Source organism: Fomitopsis serialis (assembly GCF_022376445.1).
Source record: "Fomitopsis serialis strain Sig1Antser10 chromosome Unknown B0H18scaffold_37, whole genome shotgun sequence".
Taxonomy (NCBI): Eukaryota; Fungi; Basidiomycota; class Agaricomycetes; order Polyporales; family Fomitopsidaceae; genus Fomitopsis; species Fomitopsis serialis.
Window position 1 is genome coordinate 149,203 of NW_025954997.1, and position 27,911 is coordinate 177,113.

The 27,911-nt window shown below is 55.4% G+C and overlaps 14 protein-coding genes across 14 annotated transcripts; 5 read left to right on the plus strand and 9 right to left on the minus strand.

Annotated features, from left to right (window-relative positions):
* Nucleotides 1-384: 384 nt before the first annotated feature.
* On the minus strand, nt 385-4,237 carry B0H18DRAFT_1010069 (P-loop containing nucleoside triphosphate hydrolase protein; the record flags this gene model as incomplete). Its single annotated transcript, XM_048028895.1, is given in 17 exon segments — nt 385-510; nt 571-698; nt 752-811; nt 838-926; nt 992-1,039; nt 1,089-1,126; nt 1,153-1,249; nt 1,282-1,453; nt 1,479-1,494; nt 1,514-1,646; nt 1,723-1,819; nt 1,852-1,951; nt 1,996-2,124; nt 2,228-2,266; nt 2,292-2,777; nt 2,816-3,393; nt 4,067-4,237. The coding sequence occupies 17 exon segments, from the start codon at nt 4,071-4,073 to the stop codon at nt 385-387; spliced, it is 2,343 nt and encodes a 780-aa protein (XP_047892910.1). The 5' UTR covers nt 4,074-4,237.
* Nucleotides 4,238-4,499: 262 nt separating this feature from the next.
* On the plus strand, nt 4,500-6,211 carry B0H18DRAFT_1010074 (uncharacterized protein). The gene is made up of 6 exons (XM_048028896.1): nt 4,500-4,854; nt 4,954-5,033; nt 5,101-5,241; nt 5,300-5,397; nt 5,449-5,529; nt 5,582-6,211. The coding sequence occupies exons 2-6, from the start codon at nt 4,959-4,961 to the stop codon at nt 5,856-5,858; spliced, it is 672 nt and encodes a 223-aa protein (XP_047892911.1). The 5' UTR covers nt 4,500-4,854; nt 4,954-4,958; the 3' UTR covers nt 5,859-6,211.
* On the minus strand, nt 5,924-8,740 carry B0H18DRAFT_1171539 (uncharacterized protein; the record flags this gene model as incomplete). Its single annotated transcript, XM_048035896.1, has 12 exons — nt 5,924-6,738; nt 6,793-6,868; nt 6,924-7,172; nt 7,236-7,292; nt 7,385-7,503; nt 7,680-7,799; nt 7,884-8,015; nt 8,050-8,219; nt 8,277-8,374; nt 8,481-8,502; nt 8,545-8,616; nt 8,713-8,740. The coding sequence occupies 12 exons, from the start codon at nt 8,738-8,740 to the stop codon at nt 6,061-6,063; spliced, it is 1,821 nt and encodes a 606-aa protein (XP_047892912.1). The 3' UTR covers nt 5,924-6,060.
* A 1,472-nt stretch (nt 8,741-10,212) lies between these two features.
* Nucleotides 10,213-12,002, plus strand: B0H18DRAFT_877462 (P-loop containing nucleoside triphosphate hydrolase protein; the record flags this gene model as incomplete). The annotated part of the gene is made up of 6 exons (XM_048040555.1): nt 10,213-10,421; nt 10,472-11,041; nt 11,099-11,388; nt 11,448-11,575; nt 11,628-11,727; nt 11,788-12,002. The coding sequence occupies 6 exons, from the start codon at nt 10,213-10,215 to the stop codon at nt 12,000-12,002; spliced, it is 1,512 nt and encodes a 503-aa protein (XP_047892913.1).
* A 301-nt stretch (nt 12,003-12,303) lies between these two features.
* Nucleotides 12,304-13,399, minus strand: B0H18DRAFT_1171545 (uncharacterized protein; the record flags this gene model as incomplete). The annotated part of the gene is made up of 2 exons (XM_048035897.1): nt 12,304-13,003; nt 13,062-13,399. 2 exons carry the CDS (start codon nt 13,397-13,399, stop codon nt 12,304-12,306), a joined length of 1,038 nt encoding a protein of 345 aa, XP_047892914.1.
* Nucleotides 13,400-14,272: 873 nt separating this feature from the next.
* On the plus strand, nt 14,273-15,050 carry B0H18DRAFT_1211575 (uncharacterized protein; the record flags this gene model as incomplete). Its single annotated transcript, XM_048036419.1, has 2 exons — nt 14,273-14,467; nt 14,522-15,050. A coding segment is annotated over exon 2 (405 nt), but the record flags the coding sequence as incomplete, so codon positions are not given.
* A 906-nt stretch (nt 15,051-15,956) lies between these two features.
* On the minus strand, nt 15,957-16,338 carry B0H18DRAFT_1010093 (uncharacterized protein; the record flags this gene model as incomplete). The annotated part of the gene is made up of 2 exons (XM_048028897.1): nt 15,957-16,222; nt 16,249-16,338. The coding sequence occupies 2 exons, from the start codon at nt 16,336-16,338 to the stop codon at nt 16,058-16,060; spliced, it is 255 nt and encodes an 84-aa protein (XP_047892916.1). The 3' UTR covers nt 15,957-16,057.
* B0H18DRAFT_1010095 (AAA domain-containing protein) lies at nt 16,174-18,056 on the plus strand. Its single transcript, XM_048028898.1, has 6 exons — nt 16,174-16,204; nt 16,258-16,827; nt 16,883-17,181; nt 17,228-17,355; nt 17,412-17,517; nt 17,575-18,056. Exons 2-6 carry the CDS (start codon nt 16,337-16,339, stop codon nt 17,904-17,906), a joined length of 1,356 nt encoding a protein of 451 aa, XP_047892917.1. The 5' UTR covers nt 16,174-16,204; nt 16,258-16,336; the 3' UTR covers nt 17,907-18,056.
* A 628-nt stretch (nt 18,057-18,684) lies between these two features.
* B0H18DRAFT_836473 (uncharacterized protein) lies at nt 18,685-19,384 on the minus strand (the record flags this gene model as incomplete). The annotated part of the gene is made up of 2 exons (XM_048039448.1): nt 18,685-19,078; nt 19,122-19,384. Coding segments are annotated over 2 exons (657 nt in total), but the record flags the coding sequence as incomplete, so codon positions are not given.
* A 539-nt stretch (nt 19,385-19,923) lies between these two features.
* On the minus strand, nt 19,924-21,036 carry B0H18DRAFT_877392 (terpenoid synthase; the record flags this gene model as incomplete). Its single annotated transcript, XM_048040548.1, has 3 exons — nt 19,924-20,271; nt 20,321-20,609; nt 20,660-21,036. The coding sequence occupies 3 exons, from the start codon at nt 21,034-21,036 to the stop codon at nt 19,924-19,926; spliced, it is 1,014 nt and encodes a 337-aa protein (XP_047892919.1).
* A 1,641-nt stretch (nt 21,037-22,677) lies between these two features.
* B0H18DRAFT_1171554 (uncharacterized protein) lies at nt 22,678-23,393 on the minus strand. The gene has a single exon (XM_048035898.1). The coding sequence runs from the start codon at nt 23,109-23,111 to the stop codon at nt 22,740-22,742; it is 372 nt and encodes a 123-aa protein (XP_047892920.1). The 5' UTR covers nt 23,112-23,393; the 3' UTR covers nt 22,678-22,739.
* Nucleotides 23,199-23,390, minus strand: B0H18DRAFT_830608 (uncharacterized protein; the record flags this gene model as incomplete). The annotated part of the gene is made up of 1 exon (XM_048039389.1): nt 23,199-23,390. A coding segment is annotated over one exon (192 nt), but the record flags the coding sequence as incomplete, so codon positions are not given.
* Nucleotides 23,394-24,227: 834 nt separating the features above from the next.
* On the plus strand, nt 24,228-25,694 carry B0H18DRAFT_1119592 (uncharacterized protein; the record flags this gene model as incomplete). Its single annotated transcript, XM_048033956.1, has 8 exons — nt 24,228-24,272; nt 24,338-24,409; nt 24,463-24,534; nt 24,588-24,761; nt 24,824-24,943; nt 24,996-25,012; nt 25,068-25,356; nt 25,413-25,694. 8 exons carry the CDS (start codon nt 24,228-24,230, stop codon nt 25,692-25,694), a joined length of 1,071 nt encoding a protein of 356 aa, XP_047892922.1.
* A 1,586-nt stretch (nt 25,695-27,280) lies between these two features.
* B0H18DRAFT_389373 (uncharacterized protein) lies at nt 27,281-27,911 on the minus strand. The gene is made up of 2 exons (XM_048037888.1): nt 27,386-27,911; nt 27,281-27,323 (listed from the first exon to the last, which is right to left on the minus strand). Exon 1 carries the CDS (start codon nt 27,801-27,803, stop codon nt 27,492-27,494), a length of 312 nt encoding a protein of 103 aa, XP_047892923.1. The 5' UTR covers nt 27,804-27,911; the 3' UTR covers nt 27,281-27,323; nt 27,386-27,491.

Sequence of the window (27,911 nt, forward strand, 5' to 3'; positions counted from 1 at the left end):
TGACTATGTGGAATCTTCACAACAGCCATCCGAGCATTAATCTTCCATCGCAAATGGCCTATCATCATACGCCTCATCATCTCGCTCCGAGTCGGAGTCGTCTGGATTCGGGACCTTCCATCCGTCGGCATTCTCTATGGTCATCGACTGAAGCCTCTGGATCAACTCTCTGGCCTCTTCCTGGGCGGCACTACCCGGATCCGAACCATCGCCGTGCGAAACATCCTTGCCTCTCCACCCGCCATTACCCTTGACGTAGGCTAGAAACTCCTTCCAGACGCCGTCAAGTGTGAGGACATCCGGGTCACCAACGACGATGAGAAGGGCTCGTGCTCGGGTGATAGCGACTAACGCATACCGTAAGAATGGTATGTCGGACAATAGCTACTCGATACATGACTGACCGTTGAACCTCTGCGGATCGCCGACAAAGCCCAACCGCTGCCGCACGTCTCTGAGCGCATGCGCGGGATTGCTGCGTACAGTCGATATGATGATCACGCGACGTTCCTGCATCGGCAGATTTGGGCCATTCAGACCTTCAAACACGCGAAGTCAGGAGGGACTCACCTGCCCTTGAAAAAGCTCCGTGGTCCCCACCTTCACGCCTTCTAGCCGAGTTGAGGACCGTCTGAGCAATGCGCGAATCTTTCCGCATTGCGCAGTGTACGGGCTGATGATTCCGATGTCCTTTGCATCTGGCGAGGTCGGCGTCAACAACCACGATGCGCGAGTAAATCACGAAGCGTACTAAGAGGAACCTTCCGGTCTTTGATGAGCTCCTCGCAATACTTTGCGACCAGCGATGCCTCTTCCTTGTTGAATAGGAAGGCGAACCTTCCTCCTGCTCATCCCTGCCACCGACACCGTGGAATACGATCGGGAACTTAGGTGTCAGGCCATCTAGGCACGTCGACCGAAGCATGCTGTGAGTAATAGCCTCATCACCGCAGGGCAGCAGCTCATTCGCGTAGAAACGTTGGTTTGAAACGCAATGATCGCGGGGTGCGACCTGAAATGCTTTACGAGCTTCGTGATCCTGCAACCAGAATCAGCAAGATCCAGTCGATGAAGGGGACGCTACGAACGTTATTCCTCTGTAAGCGCTCAGATCATAGACTGGCATCTTGAACAATCGTTCCATGTAGCTACGCCCAGTCCGAGTTGGCGAGCGATGCTCGAGTGGATGACCGGACCCAGCTGCTTGGTGTCTCCGCAAGAACGATGTTCGTGTTCGCGTCGGCGAGAGCTTGAGGGTATCATCGTGTCGGCTCCAAGCACTGGCCCGCCTCGTCAACGAACACATGCGTAAACCAGCCGCTGGCAAGGCCCAGGCCATGCGGGACAGCCGCAGACACGCAGGTCGTCACGACGACCCTGAAAGACTTCAGGACTTCGGCTTCAGGCATGGCATACACCCTGTTCCCGTTATCATGCAGAAATCCTCGAGCATCTTCTGCAGCTGGCTTTGATAGGACGCCAGAGGCATTGAGCCTGAACAGATTGCTCGGACCCATTCCCTTAGCTTGAACGCGAGCTGGTCGGCGGCGATGTTCGTCGGTGCGCACATGAGCAGGCGCGCCTCCGGTTGTTTTGAGGATCTGGAGGGCTGACTCGACCAGGTCACCGTCTTGCCAGTACCAGGGCTGCTCGGCGTCAGCTCGGCGACTCCATTGTCGAGTAAAAGCACGGTACATACGGGCCGAAGATCACGAATGGAACGCTGCCTGGAGGGCATTGGATATGGCCGCGACTACTTCCTTCTGTTCCGGATTATCGATGAGAGTTTGGTCATTGAAATCGAAGGCACCGATCTCCGCTGCAGAAGGGCGATGCAGATCCGAGCATGACTGCTAGTAGGAAACAGAATGCGAGACTGGTTGTTGTCGAGCACGACCGCCTGCTGGCGCCGCCGCCACGGCATGCGATTCAGCTGGAACTTGACGTCGACCTTGCCCGAGACGAGCCGAGCTTGAACTTCGGGTTGATGTGCACGAGCAGTTCCGGCAAGAAGTCCTCGTGGACCACGGCTTCGTGCCAGATGTTAAAGTCCTGCTTGCACACGAGGAGATTGTCTCCGACTCGCACTATGGGCTTGTCCTCTCTGAGACCCGGGATGCGAGTCTGTCCATCTGTCAGCACGCTCGAGGCTGAAGCACCATGGTACCATGAACCGAACTTACTCGTATCGACTGCCACGCATAAGCGGGCGCGGATACATCGTTACGCGCCAATCCACACTAACAACGGGCATATTCAGTATAACCTATAACCGTAACACGTGGAGAAACAAACCTCTGTTGCCACTCCTCGGAATGGAGCAGCGTGCTCCAGAACTTGCCGTACGTCCCCATGTTCAAATCCCCAGGCATGAACCTGCCACGGATCTCGCCCACGGTCTTCTTCACATTCGCTGCATTCAATACGTCCGCCAACGCCTTCGGGACGGGAAACTCCGGCAGCTTGACCGCCCACCGCACCTTGCTCCATGTCGGGGGGCGCCTCGTAGGGACGGCGTGCGGAGTCGGCTCGAGCGGGCGGAAGATGGGTCGGCGGTACGGGCCCTTGGACTTGAGCGCGTCGTAATCGGCCGCGGGCCCGACGACGGCTTGCACGCGCCGCAGGATCACGAAGCGCTCCTTCCGGCGCACGTCGTGGAACTCGAACTCGAGCATGTCCTCGAAGCGGCCGACGTACGAGGAGTGGAAGGTGATGAGGACCGTGCGCGGCTTGCCGTCGTTGACGAAGCGCGAGGCGCCGCGCAGGACGGCGGAGAACTGGGATGCACCGGATGATTAGAGCCGCAGACGGTCACGGTGTGGGTAGGGCAAGTGGCGTACCTGGAGCTCTGGGTTCCCCTATAGGACGAGGAGAACTTGATGAGCGCAAGGGAAATCAGGGTCCCCGGATCGTCATTGGACACCGTCACTTCCAGGGTGCACTCCGCAGAAAACGCATGTACAGAGTCAACCTCGACAGTGCCGAAGTCGATGCCACCCGCCTCGCCCGTCACCGACACGCCGTTCCGGTTCAGCTGCGCCGACTGCGTCTGTGCGGTCACATCTGCGTACTGCTGGCGCCTGCGGTGATACTGATCTCCCTCTACGTGGGATCCCCAGCGCGCCGCCGGGAGGTCGCGCTCGCAGATGGGGCAGCGGATGTACCCGGAGCTGGCGGAGGCGACGGCCAGCTCCGTCAGAGCGCGCTTGTGTGCGCCGCCCTGCATGTGCATGCGGTATGCCTGCATGTCGTCGAGCAGGATGCTGCATATGTCGCAGCGTACTGCTGTTGAAGGGATGTGTGGTCGCCTCCCTTCATTAGAAGAACTGGGCGCCGGCGGAGGACCGGCATCAGGAGGCTGCGCGGGATCTAGTATGTGCGCACGCGTGAGCTCTAGCATATATGCAGCAAACCGAGGCGGTGAACAATGACCTTCAAGCTGGGCATGACAAGCACGTTTCATGCCTTCGAGGTGTCTCCTTCCACACAGGTGCCGCTCCCTCTGTCGAGCACTTCTCAGCTTGATGATCTCGCCGCAGAAGCACAACGACCCAGTGGCAGACAAGGCAGGCAAGTCAGTATGGTCCGCTGCATGCTGGCCAGCGGCGTAGCCGTATGATTCGGCGCAGCCTTGTCAGAGCGTCGCTGGGCATCTGGCGCAGATAACCGGCGTTAGGGTGCAGTCCAAGTGCCAGCGCATACATTCGCGCGACGGACCTGCCTGGCGTTGCATATGCTGGAGACCGCGCCGATGCCTGTTCCCGCCCAAGTGCCTCTGCCTCTGGGCCTCGTTTCTGAACGCCACTGCCTCTCCACAGACGCATTCGAGGGCGGGAGGAGACACCGAGGGGGATGGCTGTGTATCAGGCGCCACCTGGTGTTGACTCTCCCTCACTGCAGAGCCTCGCCCTGACAGTCCGCGCGTGCTAAGTTCAGCCCGATGTCTCTTCCCGGCGAGATGGGGGGCCATCCGCCCGGTATCGATATCGAGACCGCAGACGCAGCGGACCATAGGCATACTGCAGGGGGCCTTGGCCAACAGTGGAGGATGAGCGCAGGAAGAGACGTGACATGGCTGCAAAGCGGGTTATATGGAAGAGCTGCGACAACCTAATCCGACGGGCGCGGTGCGTCTGCCCAATAATCGCGCCAGCGACGTGAGACGCTGAGACACTCTGGCCGCCGTCCAATTGCGGTCGACGGTGATATGTTGAACCGCAACTAGTTTCAATGGGGGCTACGTACCTGTATAACACTAGATCAACATGCCGGTCCCCGTGCCACATACTATAGATTCTGGTGGTTGTCGTTGTGTATCCAGGCGTGATTGTGTCCAACAGTGTACTGCATAATTCGACAGGCCGTGCCAGTCTGGCAGTGGGTGAGTAGTATGATGTGGTGAAGAGCGCGGCGTTGCGCTCGACAAGTTTTAACTCCGCGTCACGTCCGCTAGCAGACTCCGCGACGGTCCTCGGTGGCACGTACCAAGTTCTTCACGCCCTCCTCCTCCTCCTGGTCTTGAAGCGACACTCTGACTGAATCGACATCACGGAATGAGATTATGAATATGGAACCCTCGAATTATTGTACACAGTACTAGCACGCAGAGAGTATCGCCGCTGCTTGCGTCCGACGATCTCGTTGCACTACTCACTCTTTATTGTCGCGGTCTGCAGGGCCACGCCGAGGGCGCAATGATTCTGCACGGCCTGAGTCGCATCGTCTCCTGTAGAGCTGGCCAAGACGTGCTATAGATTCAGAGGCTATGCCGTCTGGCTAGATTTCAAGATCACGCCTCGATCGCGCCGTTCAAGTTGTTCACCTGCCAAACGCCGTGGTGTGGATTGGCGGGACGTGCGATCCATGTTGTCCGTCTCTCGTCTCGCGTTGACCCCGTCTCTGCGCACGCTGGGCTGGCTCCCTGCCACACCCACAATCCCGCCACCCGCCCAGAAATCATGCCACCGCGTCGCCGTGTCGCGCTCTTCCATCTCTTGAATTTGTTCATCATCCCTGCCCTAGGGAAGCTATATGTGCGTGGCGCCCGTTCTCAACTTGTTGGTGAGGTTGGTTAGGCTCAACATCACCATGTCAACATAGGTCACCGTGCCCGTTGACGGGACAACCTGGAGCGCAGGGCAGAATCAGACGCTGTCTTGGAAGGACGACGGGTCCGAGCCAACCCTCGCCAAGTTCAAAGACGCAAGCGTAGGCATCTACGTGGGAAGCTCGACCGTCCAGGTATGTCCCACCCTCATACCTCTGCTGCCCCCACTGAACGCCGCGTCTCTCGCCTTAGACGCTGGTCCAGGAGATCGTGGCAAGCGTCGACGTCGCCACCACGGAGTCAATCGTATTCACGCCGGACCCCTCCGTGGGGACCAACGGTGACTACTAGTGCGTCTCGCACCCCTGCCCCTCCTCAGGTCGACTGACCACACCCGACAGCTTCATCCGCTTCCAGTCCCTCGCCCTCAAGGACGCGAACAACTCCGCCTTCCCCGCAGAGGCGTTCTCCGCGACGTTCACGTAAGCGGCCCCGCTCTCCCTCTCCACAGTCCAACTCACATCCGGACGCCAGGATGAACGGGATGACGGGCGCGTTCAACGAGTCCGAACGCGCCGAGATCGGCTCCATCGCTCCCGCGGCTACCGCTCCCGCGGGCACCGCCCAGTCTGCGGGCGCGATGGCTGCCACGGCGGGGTTCAGGATTCCGACGAGCTCGCATGACCCCGATGCGATGCCCACGTCGACCGCGGATGCTGCTGCAAACGGCGCGGCGCATCGTGTCGAGGGTGTCTCTATCGGGGTCGCGTCGGCGTTCGCTGCGCTGTTGTTAGCGCTATGGGTTGTGTGACGGACTTCGGAGTGTGAAAGGACAAGTTAGTTCGTTCGCTTCATTCGTTGTTGGGCTTTGGTTAGATTTGTATCTTTAGCATACAGGGCTGTATCATGACTAGCATACACTTTGATAAATCTGGAAGCCTGTAGACAAGGACATCGAGGAACAACACACAGATGCCAGACCCGAGAGTTAGTGACACGTTCGAGAGACACGGCTAATCGAGAACGTCATACGTCGTCCGCATGATATGGTCCGCCTTCCGCCCCGTGTGTCTCACGAAGCCCATATAGTCAAGCGTATGCAGCGCGCGCATGAACCGCGCCAGCACCTCCTCCCGCCACTCCTCGCTCTCCTCCTCCTCACTCTCCTCCTCACCCGCACTATCCTCCCGCCCACTCTCACTATCGCCCTCCACCTCCATCTGCAACGCCGCCCGCTGTCCGCCCCTCCCTCTCCCCTTCCCCTTCCTCGCGCGCGCACCCCCGCCGTTCCCCCGTCCGTTCAGTCCCGCCCGCCCGCGGCCCCCCTCTTCCCGCGCCCGCTCTTCCGCCGCGTCGAGCCTCCGGAGCTGCCGCCGCTGGTCCTCGAGCACGACCGCGAACGACTGGAACCAGTCGTACACGTTCACCATCCGCCCCGCCTCCGCGTACCGCCGGAACAGGATGCTCGTGTCCGGGAGCTGCCACAGCGCCGGCGCATTCTCGCTGGCGCCCCCGCTCTCTCCCTCCTCTTCCAGCGCGAAATCGAGGTCGAGCTCCGGGGCGGGGTTGGGCGCGGGGGGAGCGGGTGCGCGGGCGTCGTGCATAAGGAGGAGCTCCGCGTGGGCGTGCACGAAGTCGTCGGGATGCAGGAGCGCGGAGACGACGCCCAGGCGGGGCGCGGGGTTGATGAGCTTCCGGGCGCCGCGTGAGTGTCTCTGCGTTTGTCCAAGGCAACGACTGCTCACCTCAGCGGGGAACGGCGTGTTCCCCATGTACCACACGTCCCACAGGGCGCCCTCGTCCAGCCTCACGAAGCGTTGCCTACGATAACGGTGATGTCAGTGACTGCGGACGAAGGACCCTCCGTGCTACGCACTCGAGAAACTGCACGAGCCAGTCGCCGGTTACAACCGCGAGCTCAGTGATCGTGAGGGCCTGCTGCACCGGGGCGTCCGTATCCGCGCCCATCTCCTCGTCCTCCTGCGTCCGAGCGAGCTGGGCAAGGAAGCCTTGTATGCGTGCTTGAGGACTCTCTTCTTCGGCGCCCGCCCCGCCCTCGTCGCCGCGCTCAAACAGCGCCAGCAGCTCTTCCAGGAGCGCTAGGAGCTGTGCTGCCGACAGTTTCCTGAAGCGCATGATGATAACGTTCCATGAGCATCGCGAGCACGAACAAGCGTCGGCGACTTACTTCACAACCATCCCGAGGTACCGCACGTCCTTCTCCACGCGCCCGCGCAGCGCAGCGCTGGCGAAATGGAGTGAGCCGCCTTCGTCCCTCCCGCGGAGTGCGCTCCCGCCGTCTTGGAGACGCGGCGCGTCGCCTCTACTACGAAGAACGCGAATCGCAGCTGGCGCGCCCTGTGTCGGAAGGTAACCCGGGCCGCGTTCACTGCGCCGAGGAGTTCGTCCGGCGAGGCGGCCAGGGCGTCGGCGTCGGTGTTGAGCGACCCGGAACGCTGCAGGCGAGCGGCAAGCGCGGAGACGAACGGGCGCGCGCTTCACGCGAACGTCCGTCGCGCTGCCGTCGGACGCGTTGACAAGCACGCTGAGCGGTTCAGCGAAGTGTTTCATGTGGGCGAGCTGCGAGTTGGGTCAACTTCCGGGGAGGCAGAGGGCGAAGGGAGACGCGCACCTGCAAGATTGTGTACAGCGCATCGAGCGATGCGGTGTGGCGTGATGTAAAGTCGTGTAGGAAGTCGAGGGTCGCGGGCCCGATCATGACGTCCGGTTCGAATGCTGGATCGAAGAACGTCTAACACATGTATGGTCAGCTCGGCCAGCGAGATATGATCACTCGAGACTCACCTTTGCGATCACTCCTCGACGATAGAATGACCGGAGGGTGCACTGAATGCTCGAACGCGAGAAGCGCGAGGGTCGAGCGTGAGTAGGCCTTGTGGAGGTGTGTTGGTGTCGACGGCGACGTGAGACCTAGGACGAAGACCAAGGGACGCGCGGTACATGCAAGCTGAGATGTATGAGCTACGAGCGGGTTGCGAGACGGAACGGGTGTACCTGCAGATGTAGAAGGCATCCTGGACTACTCCCACATCAAATTGCTCAAAATCGTGCAGGAATACGACAAGGTTTGGACGGTCATCACGCGCGCGATGCCAAGCTTCCAATCGTGCGATGTCGTAGTTTGCCAGAGAAGCGGCGGACCTTGTCTTTCCTGGATACGATGCCCCGTCAAGCTCGGCATACGCTACAGAAACCCCGTATCACCCACTTTCAGGAGACGAAAAGCGCACTGTGAAGCCTACGACGATTGCTCTCATCATAGCAAGCAAACTCGGGCATTCAGCGGGGTGAAGGTGTATTAGGAGGCTACAGTTGCGTCGTCTTTCTTGACTGATGGCGCCTTCAATAGAGATGTCGGAACCAACGTCAGGAGGGGTCTCGAGTTGCGAAACTACATCAGCATAGATCGGACTGCCCGCCTCGGCTGGGAAGAGCTGTCAGGAAGTTGTTATGGGCCACAATGTCAGGATACGCACCCGTCAAAGTAACAACAGGCACTTCAGGATATGGTAGACCTGGGAGTTGATCCTCATAAGAGACCTGATCTCCTGAGAGACTTCAGTGGCGATCGGGGCGTGTATGGCATTAACGAGTGTCTGCGACGCTTTGAGCAAGCGAACATCTGGTTCAAGGTATGTGCATACCTGCATACGGCTGAGACACTTGGTCCATGCTTGTCTGTATCCTGCATGCGCCGTTCGTATCCGTCGGGGAGGTCGCGCCATTTTGAAGGGAAAGGCGGATCCTGAGCGGGAACACCGTCATCTACGCCGATTGAGTAGAATTTACACGCATCAAAGGCGAGTGGTGTACCGTTTTCATCATCTTCTGGAGGAAGGTAGGTACATGGCTGGGAAAGACTATGAGATCAGGCATATTCAAGGCCGTGAAATCCCGTGGGGCGCACCTGTGTCTGGTCCTGCATGGTTTGTTCCTGATATCCGACGACTCAACTGCTGAATCTTCCCAGCACTTTCGCTGTAGAGCAAAGCTCCGTGCGACTCCTAGAGCTAATACTTTGGGGTGAGAATCCAAGCTCAAATTCATACACCCGTCGAAGACGAGCAGGAGGAGGCGACGCGCAACGCGTTTCAACCGGCCGGTCGCGCCACAAACGCGACAGAGTCACGTGGGCCGTACTCAATTATGTCAGCATGCGCGAGCGCCTGAGCGATGCAGCAGTCGACGACTTTGATGAAGTGTTCCAACTTCGAGTTGTGCAGTCCCAGTATCACATTCATAGGTCCTTAACCATCGCTCGAACAGTGGACTGTCGTAGATGACATCTTGACCTCCATATACAGAGGCTCCTGCGGTAACGATCTGTGCGAGGCGGGCCCGAGTCGTTGAGTCAAAGTCGGCCACCACCGTGACGCTGTTATCCCGGACGAGCGGATGTGCTAGCGAACACCAGGCGCAAGGTGTGCACTTACATGATTGATCTCTTCATGGCTAACCATGCCAGCTCGCCCCAGTGATTAGTTCATTACCGGGGAGCCTGAGATACGGAGGATATCTCGTACAGAATTCCCGCGGGCTCGATCTCTGACGCGGCGGGCTATGAAGTGGATTCCTCCGTACCTAATTCGAAAGCCGTTTTCGGCAGCACTGAGCAGGGCGGGTCAACGAGCACATAAAGGCGAGATTCGTGTGCGGTTCCTACCACAGAAACTCACCCTCAAGACGTACACCAAGTTCTTTCGCACTTTGCTCCATCTGGAAGAGTGGCAAGAGAGGTGCATGACTTGCCTCGCATATTACTTGATTGTTCTCACTCGCATCGATCAGGCTCAACGTCGAAAAATATGAGACGTACGATGCCGTTATCAAAGCCGAAGACACTAGGCACAAGTACAGGTAGGCATGGCTGCCTTCGCCGCGGTCATCTACATTAAGCAGGCAAACTTCCAGGCTACAAGTTCAGGCCCGACTTCAAGTGGGGGGACCTTTGTTCAGAGTTGATGATGTGTTACTACTCCGCAAGATACGTGAAGACGGACTCTGGCGTCGAGCTGTGGTCATCAAAGACCTCGCCTCTGACTTGCTACTGTACGACATGAGCAAGGAATTCAAGCCCGGCTTGCGTCACGAACCGGTCAGTGTTATGTTCGCGCCGGACAGGACGCGTTGGCGAAGATGCCACCATGCCATTGCACGCAGTTCAACCCACCAGCCACGATTACTTTTCCCCACCGTTGACACGTCTTAGGCCACAGCGTCTCACGACTGAAGAGATCGACGCGTTGGACGTCGAGGAGGATAGCAGCCTGATCAGTAATCCAGAACAGAGAGAAGTTGTCGCGGCGATTGTGACAGCGCCGGGGGGAAGTGTCCCTTTCATGATCTTCGGCCCGTGAGTGTCCCTTTGTGCTGCTTCCGCGTCGCTAATACCGACCTGGGCAGTCCTGGGACTGGAAAGACAGTGACTGTCGTCAAGGCCGCGCTCCAGGTCCTCAAGAGCAACCCAGACGCTAGGTTGCTCATGTGTGCGCCGACTAACGAAGCGGCCGACCTGCTCGCCTTCAAAATGGCAGAACTGGGGCCTACGCAGCTGCTCAGACTCAACGCCGTGAAACGCCCCGTAGAATCAGAGTCGACCCTCCAAGCAGCACTCAAACAGTTCAGCATCTTTGGCGCAGACGGGGCGTACACCATCCCTGATGCGGTGCACCTGCAATCGCGTAGAGTCGTCGTTACGACTTGCGTGTCCGCGGCCATGCCGTATTGTCTAGGCGTCGAACCTGGCTGGTTTACTCACATCTTCATTGACGAGGCGGGCCAATGTGTAGAGCCCGAAGCGATGATCCCAGTCAAGCTCCTTGCCGGCGAGAACACAAACGTTGTCCTCGCGGGCGACGTGAAGCAGCTCGGTCCGGTCATTCACTCGGATTACTCTCGTGATCTTGGCCTCAAACAGAGCTACATGGAGCGTTTGTCGAACATGCCTGTTTATGACTGGAAACTTATCGAGGAGTAACGTTCGTGCGTTCTCTAACCTCAGTCAGACTTGCTGACGACCGTAATCCATAGAATCGTCAAGCTGGTCAAACATTTCAGATCACACCCTGCGATCATCTCGTTCTCAAACAAGAAGTTCTACGGCGACGAACTGGAACCGTGCAGTGACGAAGCAATAACTCACGGCATGCTTCATTCGGTAGTCCTAGACGGTCTCAATCCCAAGTTCCCCGTCGTATTTCACGGGATATCTGGCCAGGAGAAGCACGAGGAGGATACACCCTCGTACATTAACGCGCAAGAGGCATCGCTCGTAGTAAGATACTGCAAGGCACTCGTCAATGATCCAAGGGCCCGCATCAGTATGTCTTGTCAATCAGTCATTGCTGCTTCATAACGTGACATTAATTGGCATATCCAGGTGCGAAAGATATCGGGGTCGTCAGTCCGTACAATGGACAATGTCGCATGATCCGCACGCTGCTGCAAAGGTCGTCTAGGCAGATGGATGGACTGCGCGTCGGCCCGACGGAAGCCTTCCAGGGCCAGGTAGGTGTCGAGTCTCCGAAAGCTCCTGTAGGCTGACTCGATCCCTACGCAGGACCGCCGCGTCATCATCATATCTACTGTACGCAGCAACCGTTTCCTCGCGGATATCCGCCAGCGACTAGGTTTCGTGGCGGATCCACAGAGGCTCAACGGTGTGTATAGCATGCGGTATAAGTACGCGTTGTCAGTATTGAGTCTGACGAGGTGTCCAGTTGCTATAACGCGAGCGCGAGCACTTCTCATCGTCATTGGCGATCCGGACGTCCTCGCGCTTGATGATGTATGGCGAGAGTTCATGGCATACGTCAAAGCCAATGGTGGATGGAGAGGCAAAGGTGTCTCAGAGGCGCATATATATGGTCCCAATGCAGAAGACACCACTACAGCTGCTGTGCGACGAATAGACGAACAAATAAACGAGGTCTGAGAACGGTAATGCTCAAGTCAGGGCCTGGATGATGACGAGATAGAGACAGAATCAGACGGTCGAAGAAGTGTAGTACGGCACCATACTCGTGTGTCTGGATATGGGAATGCGAAGATCGGACACTGCTGCTGGTGTGGAGGAATGACCAAAGAATGATGTCGACACGAAGTCCTCGAGATTTCCATAATTGCATGGTCCATTGACATATAATGCGCAACGTGATGCAAACTACGGAATAGGCTAAGTGTATATGTCAAGGTCACACACTCTGGCATAATCAAACGACTTACATTACAATGATTCAGGTATCATCCTGAGGCATCGCTTCCTCGACACTCTCCTTCAATTCCAGTATCTCCGGTAGGTTTGACCAAACCCTCTTGCGTATCTCCACGTCTCTGTGCTTGAGTAGGGAGATACATGATCCGCAAAGAGGCGAGGTCGGTTTTGGTTTCTTTTTCCGATCATAACTGCAGATGATCTGACCCCAGGAATCAAGGACATCACAGCTACCCCGCCGAATGCCTTCAACCCATTCTGACCGTATAGTGGCAATAGACGCATTGCACCGACCACCGGAGACTACACAGTCCGCATTCTCGAGGGGAGCGAAAAGCTCCTGTGCAGATCGAACGTTGAGCGTGCAGAGCTTTGCCGTTCCATCGATGCACCGCGCAAGATCCTCGGAGCTCAATGCGTCCACAAGAGCACCCATGTACACCCTTCCTTCCAAAAGTTGTTTGCCCGACAATAGACAGCAGCGGTATAGAGCAGCGGGGAGGATCGACAGACTATTGGTGAGACGTGCCAAGTTCACGGCGGTGATAGCCTTTGTGAGTTGATCACAGACGAGGCTCTTCTCCCAGGATTCAAAATCCTCCGGAAAATATCGCTTCAGTTCCTCCAGTGAATCCTCGACCAAGTCCTGAATGCCGTATTTGTGCGCGAGACGCATGCAATTCGCAACATCGTCAAATTCGAACTTGACGCGTCGCATGTACCTACAGGGTAAGAATGAGTATAATCTGGGTACAAGGGGAAGTTGCTCAGCATACGCACTGTCTACCACCCAAAAGCATTGCCAGGAGCGAACGAATTTCGGCCGCGGTATCCGTGACGTGGACAACGGGACAGTCGTCCGGGACCAGTTCCCGCGAGAGATCCGGAGCAGGTTTGGCGAGAGTGAACATGTCGCGAAATACATCGGATTCTGCGGCGAGCAGGCCCTTGAACACGCGAAACCCGATACCTTGAGCGATGATGATGATGTTCCCGTCGTCGTACCAGAACCGCCCGTCCCGGCTGAATGCATCCTCTGACTGCATGGTACAGTCGGACTCCGCGCGAGAACGCTTCCGTCGTGGCTCCGAGGCCTTTGGACTCGATAGCGTGCTCATGATGAAAGGATGGCCTTGGCTGGTAAGTGCGTGGAAGGAGTGAAGCTCGAGTGAAGACGCGCGAGCTCGGAGAGGCTGCGTAGAACACGTGACCGCGTAGCGACAGCCCAATCTGAATCGGAATGTCAGTACATAATTCCAACCGTAGCATGCCCTTTGACGAGCCTCCTCTGTTGGACGCAATCACGCCTGGGTACACAACGGCCATGACCAGCATGTACCGTTTTCAACCAGGTGTAGTCGTCTGCTCGCGGCGCGAACCCGAACTTGGGGTCACTTCCGAGTCGCTGACAGTGTGCTAAGGTAAGTAGTACTTGTGTTGAAGCGACTCGGTTCAACATGCACTAGGGTAAACATGCCAATCTAGTGTTCTGCAGGTACATGCTCTACTCGGTATCCCACATTGTTCGTTTGCGGTTCACCACGACACCATCGACCTCCTCTTTGAGAGAGTCTGGAAATTGGACAACCAAAGTGTCTCGGCGTCTCACGTCGCTGGCGCGATTATTTGGCAGACGGACGCCGTCTGTCTGATTAGGTTCTTGCAAATCTGCTCCTATATAACTCTTTGAGCAGCCATGTCGCATGTTTTCACGCGCTCATCTTTTCAATGTCGCCCAAGGCCCCTCGCCGTATGTCTAAGGTGCGCTGCATACAGCCAATCACTTCAACATCTGCTCCCGCCAAATGCAGCTGTGGACACGCGTCGACGTTCAGCAGCGAGGCCCAGAGGCAGGAGCACTTGAGAGGGAGTAAGCATTTGCTTGGGGTCCAACGTATGCAACGACAGGCAGCTCTGTAAAGCTGACTGTATGCGTTATATCTTATACTGCATCGCTAACTGTATTGTGTCAGGCACGCAGCAGCACTCCAATGAATCTACATCAGGTCATAATCCTACGTATCCGATTGGGAACGGGACGCGTACGGACGTGCCTGCTTTGTCTATCACTGGATCATTGTGCTCGTGTGGCGAGATCGTCAAGCTGAACAGTGATCAACAGAGGAAGGAACACCTCCGTGGAAGGAAGCACCTAGATGGGATCCGGCGCACTTGTCCCACTCAAGGTTCTTCTGTGTTCTGCATATAACTGACTCGGAAGCTCATGTCCATACATTTAGGTCCCGCTCACGCCTCTGGTCCTGGTCCTACATCGACGCCTAGTGCTTCCAATGAAGGCAGACGTACGCATATCCCTCCGACGGCAGTACGCTGCGACATATGCAGCATCCTGCTCGAAAATATGCAGGCATATGACATGCACATGCAAGGCGACGCACACAAGCGCCCTCTGACGGAGCTGGCCTTCCCCTCCAACAGCTCCGGGTACATCCGCTGCCCCATCTGCGAGCGCGACCTCCCGGCAACGCGCTGGGAAGCCCACATCGAGACAGACCAGTATCATCGCAGACGCCAGCAGTACGCAGATGTGACCGCACAGACGCAGTCGGCGCAGCTGAATCGGAACGGCGTGTCGGTGACGGGCGGGGCGGCCGGCATTGACTTTGGCACCGTCGAAGTTGACTCTGTGCATGCGGTTTCTGCGGAGTGCACCTTGGAAGTGACAGTGTCCAATGATGTACCGGGAACCTTGATTTCCCTTGCGCTCATCAAGTTCTCTTCCTCCTACACGGTAACCCAGAGCTCCAGGTACGCCATCTAATAGTCACACCAAGGACATCCGCAGCTCTAACCAACCCGGCGCATCTCAGCTTCTCCGCCATCCTGCGCGGCGCCTCGCGCTTCGTCAATCACGGGAAACCGCGTACGGTCGTCGTCACCTTCCACTCCTCGTATCTCGGCCGCTTCGAGGACACGCTCGAGTTCGAGTTCCACGACGTGCACCGGAAGGAGCGCTTCGTCATCCTGCGGCGCGTGCTCGCCGTCGTCGGGCCCGCGGCCGATTATGACGCGCTCAAGTCCAAGGGCCCGTACCGCCGACCCATCTTCCGCCCGCTCGAGCCGACTCCGCACGCCGTCCCTACGAGGCGCCCCCCGACATGGAGCAAGGTGCGGTGGGTGGTCAAGCTGCCAGAGTTTCCCATCCCGAAGGCGTTGGCGGACGTATTGAATGCAGCGAATGTGAAGAAGACTGTGGGCGAGATCCGTGGCAGGTTCATGCCAGGGGATTTGAACATGGGGACGTACGGCAAGTTCTGGAGCACGCTGCTCCATTCCGAGGAGTGGCAACAGAGGTTTGTTTCTCCACGTGTTACGGTCATAGGTTATACTGAATATGCCCGTTTGTTAAGTGTGGACCTGGCGCGTTACGATTTGTTCAATTCCCCCTTCATGCAGTAGGCAGCCGATACAAGTAAGTTTGGTTGCTCCACCGGTTGACTTCCGTCTTGAGCGTGCTGACACACGGACAGGCTCTACATCCCGGGTCTTATAGAGGGAAAGCCGACTGTGCGAATCGGAGACAAACTACTCGTGTGCAAGCAGGACAACCCTGACATCTGGCACGAAGCCGTGATCCACGAGGTTGACTTGCAGGAAGTGATCATGCGCATCAACCCGAAGTTCAAACTCGGCTCGTCTCAGGGCTTGGTCAACGTCAAGTTCCAGCTGAACCGCATGCCATGGCGGCGGCGCCAGCAAGCGGTCGTGCTCGACAACAACCAGTCCCGCATTCTGTTTCCTACTGGCAGTCATGCTCAGGACCTGCATCGCCCTTCTGCAGCGGATATCAACTCCTTCGTTTTTGACGACCACACTCTCATCGACAATCCTGAACAGAAGGAAGTAGTTGCGGCCATATCCAACGCGCCGCCAGGCAGCGTCCCATTCGTGGTATTCGGCCCGTATGTACCGTCTTTATACTCGACAGTCGAGTCGCCTCGCTGACGCTGAGTAGCCCCGGTACTGGCAAGACGGTGACCCTGGTCGAGGCCGCCCTCCAGATCCTCAAGAACAATCCTGACGCTCGACTCCTCATGTGCGCACCGACGAACGACGCCGCCGACCTGCTCGCGTTCAAGCTGATGGAACTGGGGCCCCAGCAACTGTTCCGCCTCAATGCTATATGGCGTCCTATCAGAGCAGGGCTGCAAAAAACGCTCAAGGACTTCTGCATGATCAACGGGAACAGAGTGTATGCCATGCCTGAAGCCGAAGTCCTGAAGTCATTCAGGGTCGTCGTGACGACCTGCGTGTCTGCGGCTGTCCCGCATAGCCTGGGCCTTGCCCGCGGCTGGTTTACTCATGTGTTTGTCGATGAGGCGGGCCAGTGCTCGGAGCCTGATACGATGATACCCCTCAAGCTCCTCGCAGACGCGAACACGAACATTGTTCTTGCGGGAGACATCAAGCAGCTGGGACCGGTTATCCACTCGAGCATCGGTCGCGACCTCGGCCTGAGGTATAGCTACATGGAACGATTGTCAAACATGCCAGTCTATGATCTGAGCGCCTATAAAGGAATAACGTTCGTAATCTTCCTCCTCGTCAACTAATAAATTCACTGACCTCTGGACTTGCAGGATCACGAAGCTCGTAAAGCATTTCAGGTCGCACCCCGCGATCATCGCGTTCTCAAACCGACGTTTCTACGCGAACGAACTGCTGCCCTGCGGTGATGAAGCTATCACGCATAGCATGCTTCGGTCGACGTGCCTAGATGGCCTGAATCCTAAGTTCCCGATCGTATTCCACGGTGTTGGTGGCAGGGATGAGCAGGAGGAAGGTTCGCCTTCCTATTTCAACAAGGAAGAGGCATCGCTGGTCGCAAGATATTGCGAGGAGCTCATCAATGATCGAAAGGTTCCTATCGGTACGCTTCGTGATTTACTCCGCGCATTCGTGGTCGTTGACGCCGACCTCGCCAGATGCAAAGGACATCGGGATCATCAGCCCGTACACTGCGCAATGCGGAAAAATTCGCGCATTGCTCGGACGGTCGTCAACTCGGCTAGAAGGCGTGAAAGTGGGGACCACGGAGCTTTTTCAAGGACAGGTAGGTTCTAAGTTCGCGGGATAGAGCGTCTCGATGGCTCATGGTTCACGGTACAGGAACGTCGTATCATTATCATGTCGACTGTGCGTAGCAACCCCGCGCATGCGATCAGAGACATGCGGCAGCGTTTGGGCTTCGTTGGCGATCCTCAGAGGTTCAACGGTAAGTCATATATCGAGTAGTTATTGTGCGACATACAATTCTTACGGTATACGTTAGTCGCTATCACCCGAGCACGGGCCCTTCTCATTGTCGTTGGTGACCCGGATGTCCTTGTCCTTGACGGAGTATGGAAGGAGTTCCTAGCTTACGTCAAGGCTCATGGCGGGTGGAGAGGCAAGGGGGTTTTGCACGGCGACGGTTCGGGTCCGGATGATGAAGGGAACACTGCGCAGACTGCTGCCCAACAAGAAGCCAGGGAGCTGATACAGAGGCTGCAATCGTTGACAATAGAGAATGCGAACGGATGGAAGGTCCCAGACCCAGACAATTCCGACTCGGAGCGGGATGATGAGGCGTATGATGATAGGCCAGGAACGATGGAGGATTGATGCTGAGATTGCTGCTACAAAGGTTCCATATGGTCCGCCTCGGAGTGGAATACACGACAATCTGATTCTTTGGAACGTGAACAAGAGACTGTTCGCATCAATAATAGCATAGCTTCCCAGAATTGAACACCTAGATGCAGTCGAAGACAGGATACAATTCAACGCTGTCACTCGAATGCGCAGAAACTCGTACATGGAGCGAGTCTGAGACACCGACTGATCAAAGTCATCATAGAAATCAGCTAAGTGAATGACGACTCGACAAGGCCATGGGGTCACAGTGCAGTTGGTCGGGAAGCCTAGTAGTCCATCGCAGTCATTCGGTTCGCACCATCTCATGTGAAGCACATGTCCATTCGTCTATACGGTCTGTGTGAACCCCAGCCCGCGGTCAGACACATGCGCACAATAGCGAGAAACGGGAAACGGGTTCTTACCGTAGTGTCAGTTGTCAATCATCTCCATAGGAAGAACTACCATCCTGACTCTCCTTAACAGGCTGTTCGACGAGACCCAGCAACTTCGGTATCTCAAGGAAGAGATCGTTGCGAACCGTCTTCGCTCGTCTGCACAGCGCAGCGATACATGACGAGCATAGAAGGAGGTCCGGTTTGGGCTTCGTCTTGCGGTAATGAGCGTGGAAGATATCGTCCCAAGGCGCGAGAATGTTGCTGCAGGTCAGCGTGGTGGCGTCCCACAAACGGTCTGAGAGCATAGAGGCGATGTTCGCATTGCATTGATTGTCCGGCGCCGAACAGTTTGCGTTATTGAGGGGGGCTAAGACTTCACGGATGACCTGAGAATTGCGGGAGCAGAGTCTTGCTTTCCCGTCAATACAGCGCGCAAGGTCCACCGGACTCAGAAAATCCGCGGCGCCATCGCTGTGAATTCTACCCGCTAGTATCGTTTGGCCGTCCAGATTACAGCAGTCGTACATGGCAGCAGGAAAGATGGATGGCGTGTCGGTGAGATGCGCCAGGTTGAGGGCGACAATGGCTCTCGTGGACGGACCGTCTCCGCAAACAGTGTCCCAAGAATCCGGGTCCGACTCCGGATAATATCCTTCCAGCTTTTCCAAGGCATCCTCAAGGAGATCCGGTATGTCGTACTTGTGCGCGAGCCGGATACAATTGGCCATGTCGTCGAACTCCAAGTCTGTGCGGCGCATATACCTAGATCGAAAGAGAGATAAGGGTCATTTCAATAAGGTTGAACGGTTTGAAGACGTACTGTCTGCCGATGAACAGAATGCGCAACAGCGAGCGGATCTCCGCCGCCGTATCGGAGACGTGAACATAAGGACAGCCATCCAGAGTCCCTTCGCACGAAGAATCCAAGACAGGCTGGGCAAGGCTTATCATATCCCGAAAGACCTCAGACCTCGATGCGATAAAGCCCTTATAGACGCGGAAGCCGACTTCCTGGGCGACGATAATGATATTCCCGTCTTCATACCAGAAATCTGCATCTTGAGTGAAGCTGGCCTGGAGTTCGCCGACGGAGTCTGACTGTAGACGAGGCCGCTCCAAAGGAGACTCCAGGTTCGAAGACGTGCTCATGGCAAGGAAGTAGTGTACCACGTACTGAGCCTCGCTGAGCAGTAGATCGTAGCAGGGACCAAACTTGAAAAGTCGCGGAAGCGAGGCGACGCGAGACGCCTGGTATGTATCATGTGACCGTGTACCCGATTATTACGAACATCGATGACAACTTGAAGATACTAGTGAACAGCTCGAGACAGAACGCAAGTACTACGTACCGGTTTTTACATGGACATCGACACGGTGTTGTGTAGAGCTCGACTAACCATGCGTCTGTTTCAATACACAGCAAATGTGGCGCGCGGACTTGGCTGACGCATATGCATACATGGGCAGGTACAAGATATACAAGTTATTGGCCGTCTACTGGCGCAATCGGCACCTATGCGGGTGTAGATATAGTGATGGCAGGGATACTAAACTCTCGATGTCAATTTGAGCAAGAACACGGAGTATGGGTGGTCAAACCTTAACGTTCACCCATCATGCTCATGGCGCTGTGGATACAACTCGACATCACGAGTGCGCTTGACTTGTTCCCTCTGAGCACCAAAGTAACGCGGCGTCTCGAAGCTCCATTCGCAGTTACCAACCACCCAGATCTCCATGGCCACCACGAATCTGGTGACAACTGCATCCGTTTGCGGACCCCATGATGGCAAGCGAGTCTTGTCGACTTGGAAATCGTCCATGAGCTGCTTGAAGTGCGCACCGAGATGATCGGCGGAGGTTTGGAGGTCGCAGTGCTTGGACTTCATCAACACGGTTAGAAAGTTACTTCCCGCGTGGCCCATTGCTTGTTCCCTATTGTAGGAATAGAGGTCCTGCTTCGTTCTCAGTAAATGATCAACTTCGCAATGAAAATACACTTACGTTTGACAAGGAGGTCATGTCAACAGCGGCAAGATGAAGGCGCATCATGGTAGGATGCTCTAGGATTTCGGCAGGGAGCTCGGCACCAAGGATGATCCCGAACAGTGCAAAGCAACAGCGGACGGCGCTGTTCTCTCTGCGCAGTACGATGTATGCATCAGGGTCAAGGACCTCTTTGCGCTCCCGTAACTCGGCTTCTAAAACGACCGCATTCACATAATCTTCAGTGTGCTTGATCAGTTGCTGATAGCATGCGGGTCGGTTGAATCGCAAAAGCCTCTCGCGGAAACTAAGTGGTTTTTTGTGAGAGTGTAATCACGAAATGGCGTACATCCTCACCCCTTCGTCATCTGGACCAGTGCCGATCCATCGCTCGAGTCAGGATCACGGAGAGTGTTCAGAAGGATGCGTCCAGTCTTGTATGCGTCCTTCCCGTTCTGGTCATCGCTGATTTCGTCCATGGCAAACAGAAGATTGATCAAATCCATGATGGTACGCAGCTCTTCGTAGCCGGCATAGGGATGAGTATAAGCGCAGAGGAGCTCGCTGCCGCCTTGCTGGAAGAAGACACGCTTGTGCTCCGGTACGAAGCTATAGCTGTTGACCCAGGCTGAGGAAGCCTTGGCCGCACGCTCGTAATGGGGATTGATGGAACCCTTGAAGGGTAGGAAGTGCATGATGTCAGGAAGGAGGAATGATTCGCGTGTGGAGGACATTTTGCCTGAGAACACGGGCCTACCAGCGAGCTAGAGAATGCTGGAGGAAGTGATAAAATTCGCGCAACGACGCACTTCTTGTATGCTATTTGAACTCCTCTTATTCCGAGAGCGCATTGTCAAATCACAGTCTGAGGGCACTAAATCTCCTGCACCGATTGTGATCGGACATCGTGTTGAGGGCACTAGCAATAGACCGAGACCCAATTGCCTGGTGGAGTAGGCAGTAGAGCTGTAGACTCGGGGACCTGTTTGGAAATTTACCGTAATGGCCTAGGCTGAAATCTTCCCAACCTTCTGCAAAAATAGTGCGAACATGTTAGCAGCTTACTAGTACCAACAGGATTAGCGTCGACCCACAGCAACCGAGTATTAGTGCTTACAGACATAGGGATGGATGGCACCAGCGGGACGCTGAACATTCGCAGTACCCATCAACGTACACTGCCTGTGAAACAACTCAAGGGCTGCCAGGAACACGGTCGCAAAAATACCAGGGCCATACAACCCAGGGTTATAACAGCTAATATGCCGACACTGTTGCATATCTGTCGCACTGCACCATGTGGGAGACATCGACGGCATTCGCCTAGATGGAGACTCAATGTGAGCATACATTAGACGACGGGCCGTTCGGCCGCAATTCAGTGCCTATACCCACATGCAGACGACGCCTCCAACGGCACATCCGTGCTAGTGGTTGTAAGAATAGAGTTTTGGGGTCAATAGCTTAGTTGCATATCTCAGCTGGACTCTTGTGGTACGTACGGTGTACCTAGAGATACGTTGACTCGGAAACCTATCTGTTCCATGCGAGGACCAGGTAGGGAACAGATCTTGCAGGTAGAACACATTATCTATAGAGCCGAGAGAACGTGGAGCAAAATGTCACTTGTCACTGGTCTACAATAAACCATGATTGACATAAGTACCGGGCTTATCGAGTGTGCTCCACAGAGTGCTGGTAGTTGACGGCATGACTTGGGTCGACAAAATGGACCCCAAGATGCTAGTCGTTTGAAGGCTTAAGTGCAATGGAGATTGTAGCCACACACCTCATTAACGATACAGAACAGTACGCGCCACAGGCACTGCTTTCTGTGCCCGAGTGAGACGATGCTAACGACTTCTCATGAACATTCCCAGAACAGCACCGTCGACCGACGATGACGCAGAGTCCCTGTGAGAGCGCATTCAATTCCCTATTAGCCTCCGTAGCGAACTTCCCCAGAAAACGTATGCACGTACCTGACGATGGACTGATAGGACGATCCAGAGAGGCGTCACCTTCGGAGATGATAGTACTCAATGATGAAGTACCCCACTAGCAGGCCCGAAACCTTGTATGCGGACGGGTACGGCAGGCCACCCACCCCTTTGGTCTCTTCGTACGCGCTGTTATTTTCAGCGTGGCAAAAGCTTGAAGGCGGCGGTGCCCGACCGTTGCGAGTGCAAGCAGGACACTTGTGAAGTAGCGCCCGAGGCGGCGTTCAGTACGGTCAGTCCTTGCGCAGTCCTCGCCATAAATGGCCGAACCTACCGATACAAGTATGAATGAATTCCCGGTGAAGGGTGAGTAGAGTCGCCCTCTTCTTGTCGGACACTAGGGCCTCGTAGTATCCCGAGCATTCGGGAGGGTGATGACTATGAATGTCAGCGGAACCTCCAAGTCGTCCGTACCCTGATCGCAGAACTCAAGGTTTTCAAGCGAGAAGGTGGCCAAACATAATGAGAGAGGGTATCGTCGCAGAAAACATATACAACGTCAAGAGCGAAGGAGGGCGCACGGGCACATACTGCGCGCTAGCGCTAGAGGCCGACCACTCCACGGTATGGCACTCCAAGGTGGCTAGATTCGGCAACGCTGCACAGATACGAAGAATTGTCGCCAGTGAAGGGAACACCACGCAATCCAGCTTCATGGTCTTGAGTGAGACGAGGCCCGATAGTGCGGGGAAGTAGGTTCGATGGAGTTGGGGGTCAGGCAGCGACTTGGCTCCTGCAGCGCAGCGGGCGCCGGTAGTCCCGCCAGACAAGCGCAGATGTTCCACGCTGGGCAACTTGCGAGCGAGCATCAAGGGGAATGCTCTGACAAACGCGGAATCCCCTCTTGAGATGAGCTCGAGCTATTTGACGTACGCACGGCAGCCGCGATCCGTGGTAAGCAGCGCAGAGAACTTCCAGAGCTGCTTCCGATCCTCGAGGGTCACGCCGTGCAGCAGGTAGTATCGGCAGCGAGGGACCCATGCACGACAGACCCGCATGCACGCGCGCAGTGTCTTCAGGCGATACTCCAAAGCATGGGTGATGTCGAGGTACACGATATCTATGACCCGCTCACATATCTCGATGGGAAGAATGGTCCTGCGTTCATTGTGAAAGGACCACCGAAGGACTTCCCATTCCCAGAACATCACCAATCGTGACGCAGAGCTTGAGTCCCTATGACACCACATTTCCCCGTTGACCTCCGTAGCGAACTTGCCAGACAACGTACGTACATACCTGATGATAGACGGAAGGGAGGATCCAGAGAGTCGTCACCCTCGGAGACATCACGATAGTACACAATGTTGAGGAGGATCACTAGTACGCGTTGCATGCCCGAAACCTTGTGCGCGGAGTGACAGAGAAGGCCATTCCACCCCTTTGATCGTGACCTATCTCTTCTTACGTGCTGTCTCTGTAGGCTTAGCAGAAGCATAAGATGGGCGATGAAGCCGGGGTTTGACCATTGCGAGTGGCGAGTGTATAGGCGAAACGTCGATGTTGGACGACTGCGAGCAAAGTTGAAGGCGGCGTTACGGTTCACGTTCAGTAGTATGATTATCAGTGCGTTCAGCCACTCTGCCGCTGACGTAATCACCCGTTACTTGAACCGGAGGACGTTACATAGTCGATCCCAGGTCGATCCTCTCGTGTTCATACTATCGTGTCGTTGTCGTGGTCCTAAGCAAGTACATAGCAACTCGTCGCATCTAACGAATGCGAATGCGAAACCTTGCGGGGCTTCGGAGGAGCCTACCATTGACTTTGTGATAGTGCCGCTCCCAGTCGTGCCGCGGCGGCGCCGGGCCTTGGCGGCGTTGGAACTTGAATCGGTATGTTTGTTTCTTGTTTGAAAAGGTGCGCTCTCCTAGCGTCAAATCAGTGCTGAGTGCAAGCGCAATTAGGAGACTTTGTATTTTACAATGAAAGAGAAAGGCAGGAAACGGAAGCTGGATGTCGAAGACGCAGTACGTCGAGTGCAATGCGTGTTGTTGACTCGCAAAGCTGATACTGACATACCGCGTTTGTGCAGATTTACGATGAAGCACAGCGCGGACTGGAACACCTCACAATTCAAGATACCAACGAGGTCAAGACAGAGAAGGTAGCCATGGTTAGCACCACACGCTCGCTGACTCTGATATATACATGTCACAGCCCAACGTCGTACGGCCGCTCCCTCAGAGAGCAATAAAGAGATATGCGCCTTTTACGAGACTTCTTCCTCGGGTATGTCAGCTCGTTTGCTTTCAGATGGACTTGTCATCTGACATTGTCGCCAGAGATATACCCAACCCCGCCCCTCCACGCAAGCTCAAGTGTTGTCCGACTCAGAATCCGAAGATGGGTCTGGGACCGACAACGCTGATCCCGACGACGACGCACTGTGGAGTGATGCAGGAGACGAGGATGATGACCTTGATATGCTCAGATTGGCTGATATGACGATTCGCGACGTGAGTCCGCCGTTCGATTGATATTGTCCGCTTCAGTTGATATGTCTTGCGATGACCATCAGTTCGACATCAACGAGTTCCTTCAGACTGATCGGGATGGGATAGTTCCCAATCCGCCTGTCGAATTTGAGCAACTCTTCACCAGCGTTTCGGGGAAGGGTGTATGGAAGGCACTTCAACCGGTAAGAACGCGTCAATGTTGCTTCCTCGCAGTGATTCACCTACTTCGCCTAGGTCCTATCCAGCATGAGGTATTCACCCGCTCTCGATGCGCAACGGGTATCGACGCTGACGCTATCGCGGCAGGTATACCGGAAAGGTGCAGAAGTGCATATCGGACATGACCATCTGGACGCCGTACAAAGATCTCAGTCGATGCATCTCGGTGTACCCCGCCCAGCTTTACAACTTCCACACCTGCGCGCCCGAGCCTCCCACGGATCGCAAGGCGTGCAAGGACTGGCCCCGAGTAGGCGAGTCGCGCGATCTCTGCTTCTCCACGGGGGGCACCTGGTACTACTGCGGGACATACAAGTGCACCGGCATGTCCATCTTGCGACTCGAAGATCTCTGCAAACTCGACGAGTCCAGATCTGTGAGCACCGCGTCGTGGGCTTGTACTCTGGATAGACGATTCTGACCCGAGCGTAGTACGCGCTGTTCAATAGCCTCGCGCAACAGACGCCGCGAGTCCTGGGCGGCGAGTTCCAGCGGTCGACCGCCAAGACGATGGGCGCCATCACGAAGGCCCTGCGCGACCTGTACTGGGACGGAACGTTACCCATCCGATGCTATGGGTTTCAGCTGGTTGGATACGACGAAAAGGTGAAGGCGGCATTCGTCAAGTGTCAAGCTAGCGTAAAGCAGAAGAAGGACAAGAAACGGCAGAAGGCGCAGAAGAAAGGGGGCAAGAAGAGGCAGCGACTGTCGTGAGGCTTTCAAAGCCCAGATGAATGTATCAAAGTGGAATCGGTCTATATCCTGTAACATAGTTTATGTACGCAGTCCCTGTTGTAATGATGTGCCACGGAGTCTGAGTGAGTTTGCAGACGACACCATGAGTCGTCAGTGACCTGCCTTGATCAATCGAGGTCGCACTGATATATGAATGACATGATATGGTGCAACGGAATGCATTCGACGAGATAGCACGAGAGCAACAGTATGAAAACAATGTTGGACAAGGAAGACGGCTTTGCAGCGGTTAGCACTGCATCCTGAGGTTAGCAGATAGCGACAGTGATAGTCATACGTGCGTACGATGGTCAGGATGAGTGCCAAGATCGAGCACCTGTGAATACGGGCACACAAGAATCGGGGGTCTAACTAACTCTACATGCTAGTCAGGACGGTTCAACAAGATCATGCCTTACATACCGGCCTATCTTCAGGAGAGCCTGAGCCTCTTCCGGCTTCCACTTCCATTCTCGTCGGAAGTGTGTTTTGGATTCAACAGCTCCAGTTTTCCGTCATATTCGCGTCTCCGTACACTAATCGCGTTTTCGATATCCCGATTGGTGCCGACCTTCTCCAACTTGTGGCAGCGTACGAGAATCTGCCCAGAATGATACATATTCCGAACTTTCGTGTTCAATTCTCGATTACTGATCTCGGGGCCACAAGTTCGCTGAATGATCGTGTTGATGGCTTGATTCTGCCCAACCATTAATCAGCCGGGCAGATGGTGACGGAGACCAGGACACTAACCTGCAGTCCCGTGAGGCAAAGTAGGACCTCGAGAGATTCATTGGAGACACTTGTACACTCATAGACACCGCAATACGTCCATTTTCCCTTGTCTTTGAGGAAAAGATCGCGCCTGACGCCAGCCCGAGGCCCTACCGCGTGAATCGTGTTTGTTCCCCCGGTGTGCTGGTCATACTGCTGATCAGGATGCAGGAACAGGCATCTGTCATGTGTAGGCGACCAGAGGGTATCGGTCTGTGTGTATGTCCAAGCGCGATCTAGGGCACTGTGATCATCGTCAGCTTGGGCCTTTCAAGTGCAGATCTTCTTGTTCTAACGTACTATGGTTCAGTCAAGCTCTACACATACGTGATGGGTGACAACAAATTTATCAAATGTGCAGTAACTGTGTGCAAGATCGACTGACCTTGCGGATGTTGGGCCATGAGTCAGGGACGCTGGGAAATGAGCAAAACCCGAAACCGTCGAATGGGCGGAATTTTTGGCCGCCGAGTACTGTGGAAGCGAAGTATTTGTACCCAAGTGGTTCCTGTTAGAGGTTATGAATGTTCAAGTAGAAGCAGACCCGAGAAAACAATCTGACCATGTTTTGTATGTCATTGCTGGTCGGCATTGCGTCGTTTTCGTCAAGACTTTTGTACGATTGCTCGTCAGCTTCAAGTGGATAGAGTGTCTCGTCCTCCTGCTCGCGCGTGGCTTGCAGATCCGTCAATTCCTGTATACACAAACATCAAAATCGCGACTGATCATCGAGATATATCCTACTTTCTGAGCCTGCAGCAATGCTTCCTTCGATTGCTTCCGCTTCCTCTTAGCATTCTCAAGCCGCTCTTCCAGAGCCTCAACGACACGAGCCTGAACAGATGCACACCCGTCTATCAGAAGAGGTTAATCGCATATTAAAGGTAGCGCTTTACGTGCTCGAGCCTTTCCTCTTGTAGCCTCTGTTCTGTCTCTGCCAATTTGCGCCTAACCTGTTCATAGGGCTAGTCCGTGCAGGCGTGTCAGCGACCCAAACCAAAGCTACTGCACAAATCTTACAGATCCAGCGGATAAAATGCACGGCTCCGAGTCTTCTTCTTTTATTCTCCCTTGCAGACTGCGGCGGGTATCATCTAGCTCCTGTTGAAGCCGCTCGTTCTCTCCCTCTAGCTCGTCGTTCCTAGACACAACAGTACAATTTCTACGATCGGCTTCGTCCTTGCTGGCTTCAAGAGTGCCAATGCTAGCCTTGAGATCCGCGTTGCATGCTCTCAGCCTCGTCAGCTCGTTTCCCAGTGCTCTGACGATCTCATTCGATAAAACGAGCTCTGAATCCTGGTGATCGCTGGGCATATTTAGGAACAGCCGAAGTACGGAATGTATTGCGAGCGCAGATGTCCGGAGGAGAGTTCAAGAACAGAGGATCGACTGCCAGCGGGCCACGGAAGTACTTGAATGAGT